This window comes from Varanus komodoensis, unplaced genomic scaffold, assembly GCF_004798865.1.
Source record: "Varanus komodoensis strain SLA01 unplaced genomic scaffold, ASM479886v1 scaffold79, whole genome shotgun sequence".
NCBI classification, from domain to species: domain Eukaryota; kingdom Metazoa; phylum Chordata; class Lepidosauria; order Squamata; family Varanidae; genus Varanus; species Varanus komodoensis.
The window spans coordinates 780,178-794,981 of record NW_025336467.1 but is presented as its reverse complement, the minus strand read 5'-3'; the positions used below and the strand labels follow the sequence as shown (position 1 = coordinate 794,981).

Here is a 14,804-nt window from a genome sequence, read left to right as displayed (position 1 = left end):
CGTACTGAAGGACAAAAGGGTTGGGTGCTTCTCTTCTCTTCTCTTTCTTTTGATGCAATGATTCCACTGATCTATTTAAACCTCTTGAAGGCTACAAGAACGACATGTACCAGGTAGCAAAGCTGAGTAGAAAATGCACCTGGGTCATACATCGAGGGCAAAATGTTGACACATCAACCTTGAGCTTGTTACACAAGCCTCTTCTGGTTCACATGTCCGAGCTTGCAGGTCAGCAAGCTTCGAGTGGACAAAAGCAGAACACCCAGCTTTGGATGGATTAGCTCCCAGGGTCTTCTGGATAAGGGTGAGGAACAATGGGAGCTTAGATGTACTCCCAGAAAAGGCAGCTGCCTCCTGCTTGCCTCTGGACTAGAGGAAGAGGAAGGCATCTCATCTTCGACACATCTCATCTGTGAGCTGGCTAGTCAGAGCGTGGCTGGCGCAACGTCACTGGGCGGGACAAGTTCTGGAAGAAGCACTGGCCTCCTTCCTTCGTGAGCCCAGCAGCTGCTCCCGCATCCCCATCATGAGTGGCCGAAAGGAGGGCCTTCTCAGAATGGCACCCTGGCTGTGGAATGAGTTCCCCACAAAGAGATGTCTATTTTATATTCTTTTTGGCACCAGGTTACTGTCGCAGCATTTTAACAGTTTAACTTATCCTGGTAATTCTTCTTGCTAGATCTTTTTATTGTATTGTACTGAGTTTTTAAGCCATTTAAAATTAAATTTAGCTCTTTTAACATCATTGCTTTATGAGTATTGAATTATATTGTTTTGTTTCATACCTTGTTGTAAGCCAGGTATAAAAACAGGTATGCCAGAAAGTTTCAGCTATGGGGCAGTATAGAAATGAAATAGTAGCAGCAGCAGCAGTAATGATATTAATAAAATTTTAAACTTTAACAATGCATTTCTCCTATTCTGCTGCTATGCTTTGATGTGGATTCACAGGCAATTGCTATTGTGGTTTTGTGGTATTGTGTCCATTTTTTAAAAATTTCTGTTAACCACCCGGAGTGCCTTGGCTACTTGATGGCATAAAAATGAAACTAATAAATAAAAATCAATAATGTTATTATTATTAATTAATCAAGACCAAATGGCTCAATCAAATGTTCTTTTTTCAAGCTCAGACTGGGGGGAAAGGAGTAGGCAGAAAATGGGGTACCCACTCCTCCTCCTCTGGCTGCTGCTCCTAAATTGCTTTAATGGAATCTGTTGTTCTAAGCATCTAACAAGCAGAGTTCTGTCCTTTAGGGGGACAAGAAGTGGGAAGACAAAGCAGCTTTGCAGGAGCACAACCCTAAACAGAGCAGTCAAATCTGGGACTGCGGCTGCCAGTTTGAACAGGCTGGCTTGCCCAGGCACAGCAGCATATAATTTCTCCCTGTCCAGAAGTTGTTGGATAAGAACTCCCATATACCCATGACTATCAGCCACACAGGCTGGGGCTGATGGGAGACAAGCCACAGCTGGAGTTCTGTGGGTTTACACGCCCCTGCTGCAATGCAAGATTTGGCATTTCCAATTGCCTGTTGGAGTCAATAACCCCGGACAGATGTTGGACGTGCAGAGAGATGCAGTTCCATCAAAACAGGGCAGTTTCTGTAGGAGGTCCTGCTAAGAGATGGTGACGGGGCTAGGTGGGGATGCAGGTCGAAATAAGCCTCATCTAAACATATGAATTGTATATACCTAATAGGAATTATGTATACCCAATTTATAATTATAAATTTATAAATCAGTGGCAAAGAAGAATGGGATGAGCATCTCCATGTTACTTGTAGCTGCTCTCTTTTCCTCACAGCTCTGTCCCTTCAGCAGTAATAAAAGAGGATATAAATTCACCAGGTTATGCACTCTGCCTTTCTCCTGTCAGATTTTTCCCTGAAGGCAGCCCAAAAGCCTCTGGTGGTAAAATGTACTGAAATTTAAGAGTCCAAAAGGCATGACATTCAAACACTAAATAAACATACAACTCTTAAAAGCACTGGCATTATAGAGAAGCAAATCATACAGCAATGAGTGCGTTTTGCTTTTGCTACAAAATCCAACCTTGAGAGCAGTTTATACACTCTCAGGAAGCATAGCAGTAGCCTTACCTAGACCAAAACAGATGTATGCAACAGGTTTTTTTTAATCACTCCTTAATCCACCAATCTTTCTGCACACAGAAAACACACGATAATAAATCAGGCAGTAACCCTCTCCTTTTCAGGCTGAATTTCTACAAGCTATTTTTCCCCCTATATGCAACTTCACTCTGCAGCTTTTCCTATATTCAGAAAAAGCATTACCATCTCTTTAGAACTAGAACTGGTTTATTCCAAAAAAACAGCATCTCTCAAGGTTTCTACCCAATTAGGTATTGGTGAAACTGCTTTTTTAAAAACAAAAAAAATCTCAAAATCACAATGCTTCATTAAACACGCAACTCACGAAAAATGGAACAGTCTCAAATGGAAAGAAGCTTGCTTGGTAACCTGCAGTAAACAAAACACACACCTTTGGTTCACTGCTTTTTGGAGCATAAAGGAAAATCAAGATGTGAGTGGAACCAGAAAGCCTTTCCCAGGTTCTTCTTTGAACAGATATGAGTTTTGTGAAATTTCCAACACAGGCTAGCACAAATTTCTCATTCCAGCTACAGAGAAGGACCACATTTGGTCTATTTCATACCTCATACTTAATTATGATCTAAAACTCAAAACTTTATTACCAATAGCAGAAACTCAAATTTCTGAACTCAAACCAGACAGAAATAAATTCAGATTTACTTCTTGAGGGCAGAACAAAATATCAGGCAGAGAGACAATGGACAGTCTCTGCCCACATCAGTTCTACAAGCAGGGATGGAAATGGTGTCAGAACCAGTGTGGAAACTTCACAGTGTCGACCAAAACAGGAGAATTGCATCCAAAAGATTTCACATGCCATTTTGCATCCTGAGAGCACACGTGTGTTCCCCAAGTTAAATGAAAAGGCAGAAATCCAGGAGAGGGAAAAAAGGCAGATTTAATTTTATTTCCTTCCAGACAAGGTATTCATTTTTGCAGAAACATATAGGTATGCGAGGGGAGGAATTCCTTGTGGGAAAAAAATTTCAACCTCAGATTTCCTTTGGGGAAAAAGCTCTAGAATAGACTTTTCCAATGTAGCTCCGTCCAGATGATTCGGACTACAACTCCATCAACCCCATACAGCATGACCAGGATAATGGGAGTTATAGGCTGAAACATCTGTGGGAAGTAGATTGGAAAAAACTGCCTTAGAGGAGAATGACAATGATTGCATGTAGATCTACTCATTTTGTTTTCTTAAGGACTAGTAGCTTGGGTGGATTTCTTCTCTAGACAATAAAAACTCAAAATATCTTTTTTTAAAAAAAAAATCAGTTTAGATTGCACTTCATGGCACCAGAGAGCAATTTTGAAAAACAGCAGAATAGCCCCATCCATCCACTTTCTGTAAAGTGAAATAATATCACAATGAATTATCCTTGAAATTAATAGATGGACATAACACACACACACACACACACAATATACACCCTTACATCTTACAAAACAGGTTGGATTCCAGCAAGAGAGGATAAGGGGGACTTTGAAATTGCCACCTGCTGTTTTAAGAAAAAGGGCAGCTTGGCGGGGCATGGATGGACTGGGGGCCAGTCAGACAGAAACGTTTCATGCTGGGCTGGAATAATTCCAGACATCTAAATGGGCATGATCTGAATTCAATTCGAAGTGCAGAAGGCCAGTTTGAACAGGGAGATGCAGAACATACGCTGAGCATTTCCAACAGCACTGGCAAAAACAAAACCTAAATAAAAACCAAGTTTCCTTCCAGGCTAAAAAAGCAGTTTTATGTTGAGAATGCTTTTCCTCTTAAGGCATGATGCTGGAACAAATAAGAAAGGCTGTGATTTTCTGCGCAGCTCCCTTTGTGAGATTGACTGGATCGGTCCAGGTGCACGAAGCAAACTCCAAGCTTACACATTCAATCACTCATTTGCTCCTGTATCCCGGCAACCTGCCTAGAATGTAAGTTGTTTTCATTTTTCTACTCTCTGGCCGATTCCTAGTAAAAACTAGAAAAAGGCCCTTTTCCTTTACCCTTCTTTTTAATACCCAGCAATGCCATAAGATTATTTTTAAAAGCAGCTGTCGCATAAATAGATGCTCTCAAATGTCAAGGCAGTTTTGTGAGTGGCAGATAATACATCATAAACATTAAAACTTTTTGAAAAAAATGAGTACTTCTTCAGCTTTTTCCTCAAATGTCAAATAAAAAAGGTAGCAAGTATGCCAAATGCAGAAAGCAGTGGGGTATCTCACAGCAGTATTTTGAATTAAAAGAAGGGAATGCAAACATTTGTGATGGCAAGGTTGAAATGAAAATGGTTATATTTGTCATATAAGTTGCACATTTTTGAGAATAAAGAAACTCAGTTTATCCTGGGCATCAGATAGCCACAAAATAAATTGGTATTTTATAGTATTGTGCCTGATTAAAATGCAACATTCGAACACTTTTTTAATTTGCACTTAGGCAAAGAAGAGTCTTATGCATACATTCAAGAGAAAGCATCAATGAAATTAGTGGGACTTGCTTCTGAGCAAACATACAAAGCTGCATAAACAGAAATACAAAAAGCCACCTCTGATGGGGAACCAAAGCATCCCTTCTCGAATCTTTTAAGATTAGAGCAATGCCCAACTGCAATGGGATCCAGCAATGAAGAAACATTGATGCTTCTTAAGCAGCAGCATTGAGGTGTTGTTTTTCCGATGTCAACTATTCTTTAAAAATAAGCAATTTGGAAAATTCTGGACTGAACCAGGAAAGGAGTAGGGAGAATTTTTTCAAATGGAAGGACTTTTTTAAATCCATGAAATCAAAACAGAATGTTGCAACCTGAGCAAGTCAATCCCAACACTATGGGATTGGGGCTCCCCCTGAAGAAGCCCTTTGTGAGGGAGATGAAGAGCAGGAGTCAGGGGTTGCTTAGCAACTACCTCCGGACCACTTCCTTGCAGCCTCCGGGGAGAAGAGAAGCAGGGGGCACAATACTAAAGGGCAGTGGGCACACCCCGTACCCCAACCCTGGCCAGTGGGCTCTGGTTTCCCATGAATAATTGAGTCAGGGCTTTCAGAGGGGGTGGGAATGTACTCCCTCCAAAGAGTGCCATGTCTATTCCTACCTACCCCAATACACGATACATTGACATGTTTTCTAACCATTAAAACGCCAACAGAAGTAGGGGTTTCAACAGAAGATCAAGGGCTTCCAACTCATCAGCTGATTTGCTCCAGGTAAGCTGAAAGCAGGAGGTCAGGTGGCAAAAAGATGGTGTTTTTGTTGCTGACTTTCATTTGGCGTTTGCCTTTGTAGTCAGAACCTTGGGGGCAGAAAGATTGTTTTAAAATATGAATAATTAATAATTTTGTGTCCCTCCCAATTTTGACCATCTCTCCTGGGTGAACAAAAACAGCAGAAAACAAACCACCCCGCAATAGCACTGGCAGGCCAACTCCCATCATCCCCATCTGGTCCAAGATACCACCCATGAGTTCTTGAGCTCTAGCAAGCAAAACGTGCAAATTTAACACAGCTCTCCTCCACTTTGCTCACACCTCCTCCCGAATCTTACTTAAACACTGGCAGAGAAAAGAAGGGGAAATACTTGAGTATTTGTGGGTTTTAGAGAATTAAGTTCTTCAGTGAAGCTGCAGTGGCACTAAAAGGGAATGGATTGTTGTATGAAGCAAAGCAATGAAATCTTGGAAGAGGCCAGAGAGAAATGCTCCTTCCAGGGTGGCCAAGAGGTGGACCAGAAGCTGAGGGCTTTCAAAAGTCATGCATACCTCCTTCTGGTCATGAAACCTTGTAACTTAGAAGGCACTGGCTGCATGAAGTGGAGGTGGCCCTCACTCTAGATATGCCCAGAGGCACCCAAATCTTGATCGTTGTGTCAGAATTCTGATATTAGGATTTGGGCTTAAGCTGTGTCCTTCCCAACACATCGGGGGAGACCAGGATACCTTTTACATGGTAAGATCGTCAATTTAAATGGGTTTTTGTGAGTGGCTTGACCATCCTTCTGCCTGGAAGGTCAGATTACATGTTGGGAGGAGGCCCAAAGTCTCACTGGAGGAAAGAGATAGTAGCTTAAAGAAACTCAGCATCATGCACACACACACACAAATATTTGAAAGTAATTTCTCACTGGCAGAGGCAAGATCCATGTACTGGCAGAGAGCGTGAAGCAGCAGCCGTTCGAAGCTGCAAGAAACCAAGAAAAAGGCATTTTATTAACCCTTCCAGCAGGTTCACTGATGTGATCCTGGGACAGAAGCAATCTGTGTGTCTAAGAAAGCCAACACATTTAGTGGTGCCTCCAACAAGTGGGCTGCGAAGCTCCTCCATTGTCGGAATGAACAAGATCCCAAACGGACATCAAGCCCAAACTCGTCCCTCTGTGCAACCACTCTTTAAATTTTAAAAGAGTTACTAGTCCTCATTGATAGTGGAGTTAAGTCTAAGACGCTAGTGATGTCTCTGTGACTAGCCCAAAGTCACCCAGTTGGCTCCATGAGCAGGGAACAGAACCCAAACTGCCTGAGTACTCTTCTCCGCAGTACCACACCAGCTCTCAGACCCCAGATGCTTCCCATTCATCCTGTTCTTAATTCTATTTCTTAATTTTTTCCTGCAAAGTAAAGGGCCATCTTCCAACACCATCTCTCTCTGTGTGCAAGAGTGCTTTGGGGGGGGGGTTCAGTGCCCCCCATCCTGCCTTACAGGTAGATTCTTGGGCACAGAACTTTTTAACTCCCCGGTGTGCCTTCCAAAGACTGAGTGTTTGCTATCAGCCGTGCCTATGATGGCAGCCATTTTGTGAAAGTGCAACCCTCCCATTTTGTGAGAGCACCCACAAGTTTCTCTCAATGTTCCAGGTGCGCCCGCTAACCCAGAAAAGCAGGGAATGCCTGTCTTAAAGAAGACACCAACTATAGTCAGAAACACCAGTAAAAAATGGGTCACTACAAGAGACATGGACACCGTCCTACCTGTTGTCCATCATGGCTGTGTAGACTGCATGTGGGTTAGCTGAAAAAAAGGCCAGCAATTCCTCCTCCAACCCTTCCAGGGTCCCCTGGAAATGAAAATCAAGGCCTTTAGGAAGGGACTCCTGGAGGAACAGGCTTGTCCAAAACCAGCAGGAAGCAAGCAAAACCCTACAAGTTGGACCTCAAATGGAGCAGAGACATGATCAGGAGTAAAAACCTCCCAGCCGAGGTCATGAAAACATACCCAGGCCAAATAGCAACCCCCAAAAGGTCTGTCAAACAAAATGCTTTTGCGGCTCTCCTCCAACAGAGCAACCCCATTTCCCCAAAGGCTGGGATGCCCCGAACGTTCCTACCATGGGAATCCGGCTTTGCTTCAGTGTGGTGCGCAGGCGGCGGCTGATGCGCTGGAAACATTCCTGGGGCGTGTACACAGCATGTTCTGCGACGGCAGGGAGGAAGGGAGGGGGAGAGATGATGCAGCCCCCGGTCCACAAAGAGGCAGCCTTCCCGCGTGCGTCCCGGCTCCTCCACCACCCCAGGCAGCTCCTGGCGAGGCGGACCTTTCTTGGCACGTCTCGGCCGACAAGGCCCGGCAGGTCCAAAAGCCCTCTAGCAAGCCAGACTGAGGAGCCCAGGCTGGGGACTTCGCCCCAATCCTCCCTCGTCTTGGTGCTGCAGCCTTCGCCCTCGGAAACCCGTTCCAGACCTGCCCATCTGGCCAGGTGGGCCCTCACCATCTCTGTACCTTTCCACTTGGCCTTGGCTTTGCCGGTCCATCTGTTTCTCCGCTTCCTTCTCGCCTCCTCCTCCAAATACAAAAGGAATCTCTCCTGCTCCTCACCGGACCGGTTCATGAAGTTGTTCCAAATCTAGCCAAGAGGCACAGAGTGTCAACTCCTGCGGAAGACTCGCACCAGCCCTTGTGATGAACGAAATGAACCCGACTTCTTCTGTTCACACACACCGCTCCACTGACTTGACCAGTCGATCCACTGATTAAACGAATGGGCTGAGAGTCAAGTCCACTTTACGCTTTTTTAAAAAAACCACTTGTTTGGCTCTGGAGCATTTCTGTCCCTTAAGAAACACTGAGAAATGTTTAAAACAACGGGATTTGCTTCTAAAGGCAGAAAGCAACCCTCCCTTTGCAAAACTCTTTTTTATTGTTTTTAGTCTATAATATGCTATGGTGCAGTGGCACAACTGGGCAGGCATACAGCTGTTTTAAGCAGATAACTGAATAAATAAAACACATTCACAGACTATGTGACCAAGATGGGCTAAATCTGCCTTCCCCAAACTTCCAGGCACTGGACTAAACCCCCAAGGAAGTATCCTAAGCAAGCATGTAGTCAAAAAAACCAGTGTTCCTTTTAGGATGAGTTACCCCTACACCCAAACCTCAGACCTATACCATGTTTGAAAAGATATATCTGGAGATTTGTTTTACAGGGAGGAGAGCAATGTGATTTTCAAAGATGAAGTCATAATTTTATTCCAAGGTCCTTCAAATGGCACCTATATTTAGGTTATAAAATCTCCAGGCTTATTTATGCATCGTATTTACTTCTGCAAGCCTTGGTCAAAGAATGGACAGAAAGAAACAGGTGTGACTAAGCCCCAACCTTTCTTGAAATAGTTATTTGTCATCTTTCTTATTCAACACTTCCTTCTACAGAAGGGCAAAGGCACTTTTTGCAAATGACAGCCATTAGTTATTTTGCTCTATGGCTTTATGGCAAAGGTGTGTCTAACCTATACATGTTTAGCAAGTTGGCACCTTGCACCATTCAGATTCTCAACCAATGTTACTTTATTAAGAAGAGGGGAAAGGTTACTGGTCCTCATGGTATTTATGACTAGAGCACCTAATGGAAGTTCAAACTGGTTAACAGAGCAGCCCTTGGGAACATGATGGGAAAACTCATTGCAGAACCCCAAAACCCAACCTATGGAATTCACTCCCCAAAGAGGTCCACCTGGCACCGTTGTTACTGGTTTTTCGGCGCCAGGTAAAGACCTTTTTATTTAAACATCATTTCAATTGTTAAAACATATGGTCTGGCCAGGGCAACTTCTTCTTCCTTCTCTTTCTCCTCCTATATTTTTATTTTATACTGATAATTTTAATTTTATTTTTGTAAATCAATGTATTTTTTGTATTTTTATATTTAATGGTAGTTTATTATGTACTATTGTATTCCAATGTATTTTATCATGTTGTAAGCCGCCCCGAGGTTTCAGCAAGGGGCGGCATAGAAATGCTATAATAATAATAATAATAATAATAATAATAATAATAACAACAACAACAACAACAACAACAACTTGTGACCGTTCTTTTCCCTTTTTCTTTGCCTTCTGCTGTCTCCCATTCCAGGGCTAGAACAGGTTTTCTTTGCCCTGTAGGTAGCTATCTCTGGCACATTCTGTTCAGGCTACCGGAAGAGGAAGCATCAGCCATTGGAGGATGGCAAAAGCTTCAAAGTAAAGACTATTCTGTGCCTTTATGAGTCCTAATTTTCTCTAGATTACTAGATTTTTAGCAATGTGCTGCTAAAACATGTAAAAGCTAAAGATGAGTTATTCTGAAGCCAGATGGAACAGTTTTTAAAAAAAAAAAAAAAACAAGAGCATTATGAAAGAGTGACTTGATGTCATGGCTTCTCTCATTCCTGTTGAATGCTGAGATCATGAAGGCATTAGACATCCCAAAATAATCCCCACACACCTGCTCCATTCTGTACCCAAAACCTAGCCCTACCACAATTTCTTCAAACATATTTTCATACAGCACCTCAAAATAACTTTTCAAAGCCACATATATTTCAAAACAAAACAAATATAAAAACTGCACGTTTTTGCAAAGTTTTAAGGTTTTATGGTCTGGTTTTTATCATTGGCAATGTTTCTTTGTTTGAAATTGTTACCCATTTTCTTGGTGGCTCTGTGCCAGATGAAAAGGCATATAATCTTTCATAATAACAAATACATGCTTAAGTAAGGGCACAATCCTGTACTGGGAGCTGCACCACCTTTCCAAACTCGGAGAAGGCTGAACCTTTTCTTCTCAAGGTGCTCTCAGAAGAAAGAGTGTGGATGGACAGACCAGCGGCCAGAGTCGGGTCCAAGCTTGGAAATTTGCTCTTACGGCAGAACTGAAGTGCTCTTGCAGCTGACTCTACCTCTGGGTTCCTTCCACCCTTGACAGAATTCCTATAATCCCCCAAGTTTAAATTTGCTAAGAACTGCAAAGCACCCATTTGCTCTGGAAATGTGCACAACCCAAGCAAAGGTTCGCTGACTTTATATGCTTTTCAGTGCCAGATAAAAACCTTTTAATTTGGCCAGCATTTTAAAGCTTAAATAATTTTAATCTGGTTTTATTAATATTCTCAGTTGCATTTTATTACAGTTGTAGATTGATTCTATTTTTGGTTTATTTATATGATATTGTAAGCCAGCCTGAGACAATTGGTTGTATTGTCTCAGGATAAATTTATTGGTTGTATAAATGTAAAAATTAAAAAAGATGCACAGAGGCAAAGCTGCGGACACTGGCGGGGCAGGAAAAGAAGGGAGATATAACTGGAAAGCAGGAGGGGAATCCACACCCAGTTTGAGGGAATATGATGGAGGCGAGTTCAGTGGAAGGACTGGGCACCTACCTTGACATACGTCTCATTGCTGCAGGCCTCAGTGAAGATGCTAGGTGTGGCGGGATGGGCCAGCTCTCCATCGTCATTGCTGCATTCATCCCGCTCCAGCAGGGTCGTGAGATAACGGGCTGGGAAAACACACAATCAGCCATGACACACGCTGGCCAGCAAGCTACCCAGGGATGTGAAGTGGCACAGAACCACAGAAGAGCAGAGTTGGAAGGGGCCAGAAGACCACCAGGTCCAACCTCCTGCTCAGTTAAAGCATGCCTCTCAGAAGGCCGCCCAGATGCATCTTGAGGGCCTCCAGGGTGGCAGAGCCCCCCACCTCCCCAGGTCTTTGGTTCCATTTCCTGTAACAGTCAGGACAATGTTCCTGATATCTAGCTGGAAACTACCTTCCTGCAACTGGATTCCAATATTCCAGGTCCTGCCCTCTGGGATGATGGAGAAGGATCCAGTCCTTCCTCTCTGTGACAGTGCTATCCGATTTCCCCTCAGTCTTCTCTTCTCAGGGCTAAAAATCTCCAGTTCTTTCCATCTCTCCTCAAGGGTTTTGTTTCCAGTTCCCAGATCATCCCTGTTACCCTCCTCTCAGACCTGTCTAGCTCATCTGCATCTTCCTTAAACTGTGGTGCCCCCAATGGGACACAGGACTCCAGAAGGGACCTGACCAGTGCTGAGTAGAGGGGAAACTTTTTCTAGACCTGGTATCTTCCCCAGTCTAACCTCATGCCACCCAGGCAGTGTTGTTAATTCTTCTCCTGATCACAACAGTTACTCTAAAAGCAACTTGCTATGTTTCAGTCTCAAGCTATCATCTCAGATTTGGTATCCTGAGAAATTACCACTAATGGGTACAGCTAGGATGCCCTTTTGCACAAAAAAAGATGGATTATTTTTTGTTATAGAAACCTCTGTGGGCTAAAAGTCTCTTCATTTGCTGCATGTTTTATATGCCCTTAGCAGGATGGGGGGTGGGGGGGGGGGAGAGACAGACAGACACAAGTACAAAGTCTTTAAAAGCTGCAAAATGTAAACATAGGTGCAAAGGTTTTTAAAAATATGCAAAATAATACCTAGCCTCCAAACTAACCTAACTGAAAAGCAGAGCCAAGGAAAGACCTCACAAAGGGCTAAGGACAGCAAATACTGTGGACAGGCAAGAACGATTCTGTGGCTGGTAGTCCATGAAAAGCTTGCCAAATCAAACTGATTTCAGTGACATTTTATATACTTCTCCAACCTGCTATTTCCAGATTTGTTTGGCTTAGTACCACCTAGTCCAGCACAACCAGAGGATGTATGCTGGAGGACAATATAATGGCTTTTAGTTTAAATTGGTTCATTTACTGTTTATATTACATGTTCATTCGATATATTATCTTTGTATTGTGATTCTATGGTTGATGCGTTCTTTAAGGTTATTGATTTTTAGACGATGCATCGTTTTATATTGTGAGTCATGTAAAGAGCCCAGTTACGGGCTATTGTAGTGGCATATATATCCATTAAATACAGTAAGTACATAAATTAAAATGCACTCGCTTTTGCTTTGGGAAAAGAGATAGACAGGTTTCATTGTGTGTCAGGCAACTGTATTTTTTCCATTTATATTCTTGAATACAGCAGGTTTCTATCCAGATGAGGGGCCCTGTGACCCCAAGCCAACTGGAAAGGGTTTAAACTCAATTTTTGGCATCTTCTTCTTACTATTCTCCAGCCGCTGAAGGCTCTTCCGACCCTTGGCCTTGGGAATGAGGTCCGAATTGCGGATGGCTTGATTGATGAAGTGTTGTTTCCTTTTGGCCGGGGAGAATCGCTTTGCCGAGGAGTTTGCCAGAGGTGCTGGGCAATCTTCAATCCTTCTGCAAGGCAGGGAAAGTGGCAGAAACCAAATTGTTGTGGCTTGGTGCTACTGTAGCCGGGGTTGCGGAGGCAAATAATTGCAGCTCACCCCCTGTAATCTTTGCATGGATGCAGTGAAAATAAGACAAGCAGAAACATCTTTTGGCTCCAGATCCAATGTGGAGATTCTAAGCAAGCCATTGCAGCTGAGAGCTGTGTGTGCCGATCGGATCTTTGCAAAGATCTGGAGCAGCCCCAAAGTCCACGCAGTCCAGCACTCTGTACAAACGGGGCCAAACCAGCTGCCCATGGGCTCATCCCTCCAGAAGGATGCGTGCAAGACCTCCTCCTGCCCAGCTCCTGAGCGATGGGTACATGCAAAGGGGGAGCCCATGGCCAGCAATCCTAGTAGCCACAGGTAGCTGCCTCCCTCACAAATCTTTCTAATCCCCCTTTTAATGCCATCCAGCTTGGCATCCATCAACCCTTCCCATGGCAGCAAGTTCCACAGTCTCACTAGATATTTTATGAAAATTCCTCTTGCCTGTCTTAAACCTTCCCCCAGTCAGCTTCATAGGATGACCCCAGGTTCAATTGCTATGGTAAAGGGTTCAATCGCTATGGTAAAGGAAAAAAAATACCTCCTCCTTCTCTTTTTCCACACCATGCATAACTGTAAACATCTCTAGCATATCTGCCCTTTCTAAGCAAAACTTTTTCCTAAGCAAAACTTAGAAAGAGACTCCACTTGGAACTGGGGAAGGCACACAGATGTAAAAATAAATAACATTTAAATAAATATGACAAGCTGAAGCCATTCCTCATAAAAGAGCTGTTCATTTTAGCTGCCCTTTCCAATAATCCCCTTTATCAGGTAAGGCGACCAGAACTGTACACAATATTCTATGTGTGGGCATTGTAAAGAGTTGCATAAGGCCGCGGGATCTTGACAGTTCTATTTTCAGTTCCTTTCCTAATCATGCCCTTGTAGTTTGTGTCTTGGTAAACTTGCCCCTACCAAAGTGTTGCAAAGCCATTCCCATAATTCTCAGACAGCATCACAGCTGGGGATGATCGGCATGGGAGTCTAGACTATCAAGAGAGCAACAGGTTCCAGAAAGCTGCCCCCCTTCCAAAAACATGCTGCCACGCAGGAAAAAGCATTCAAAAACACCGCAAGACTATTACGTCCCTTCTACTTCGCAAACCAAAGTTCTCCTTTATGCCAGAGAACCATCCTCATGGCAGGGGGATCTATTTTTCCATTCTGGACGCCTCTATTTTCTTTTCAAATGACAGACTCTGCATTTCCTATTTTTTGAAAGGGGTGTTTGAGAAAGCCAAGCAGTCAAGAGACAGACGTTTTCACAGGGGCTTCTGGAGAGCTCCAAACCCTTTCATCAATGCAAAAACTGCACCGACAACTTCTCGGCCGGGCCTTGGGCTCAATCTTTTTACCCATTTGCTTCCTGGTACAGCCATCCAAGCTGGCAAGCTGGACTGCGGCCAAGTATTCAACCCAGAAATAAACCCAACTACCTCTGAGTCAGTTCCACCCCACACATTTGTTGCTGGGGAGCTCTTACACTAGAGTAACAGTAGTCAACCCAGCACTGAATTCCACTCTCAGCAGTCAAAAGCAGTATTTACAAGCGAGTAAACACGCACTAAATCGTTCTGGATCATTTCTGCGGGGTCTGGGTTCCGGCCTGGCCACCCCAGGCCAGCTCCTAAAACATTCGCACCCCAAAATCACTGCTCACAGGCAAGAGTAAACACAAGTGAACAGAAACGGATGCACCCGCGCCTCCTGGCTCAAGCCAGGGAGGGGGGCCCTAGCCAGCAGGGCCAATGGTTGGAGCACCCTCGCAGGACCCGGGGATGCGCACATCTGGATTGGGGGGGGGAGCACAAGCGACGGCCGGCGCGCGCTCGCAGGACAGCGGCGCTCACATCTGGAGCGGAGGGTGGGAAGATGCTGGCGGAGCGGCGGGAGGCTGCGCTTCTCTGCCCGGGGCAGCAGAGCACGCGGCGCCGGGGCCCCCGGAGGCGGAACGGGCGCCGCGCGCGCCCAGCCCGGGCCACGAGGGCTCGCCCGGCGCCGGCAGCCGGCGGAGCGGGCCCCCCGCCGGGCCCCCCACTCACCCGAAGGGACGGTCCCGCGGCGCTCCCGGCTCCGGGGCCGCCTCGCCCGCCTGCAGCGCCACCATGCCGGCGCGG

At 44.6% G+C, this 14,804-nt stretch overlaps 1 protein-coding gene across 1 annotated transcript; it reads right to left on the bottom strand.

Moving 5' to 3' along the window:
• Positions 1–2,997: 2,997 nt before the first annotated feature.
• R3HDM4 (R3H domain containing 4) lies at positions 2,998–14,798 on the bottom strand. Its single transcript, XM_044453425.1, has 8 exons — positions 14,730–14,798; positions 12,450–12,604; positions 10,746–10,864; positions 7,823–7,946; positions 7,431–7,516; positions 7,075–7,160; positions 6,231–6,286; positions 2,998–5,402 (listed from the first exon to the last, which is right to left on the bottom strand). The coding sequence occupies exons 1-8, from the start codon at positions 14,792–14,794 to the stop codon at positions 5,299–5,301; spliced, it is 795 nt and encodes a 264-aa protein (XP_044309360.1). The 5' UTR covers positions 14,795–14,798; the 3' UTR covers positions 2,998–5,298.
• Between the last annotated feature and the right edge of the window lie 6 nt (positions 14,799–14,804).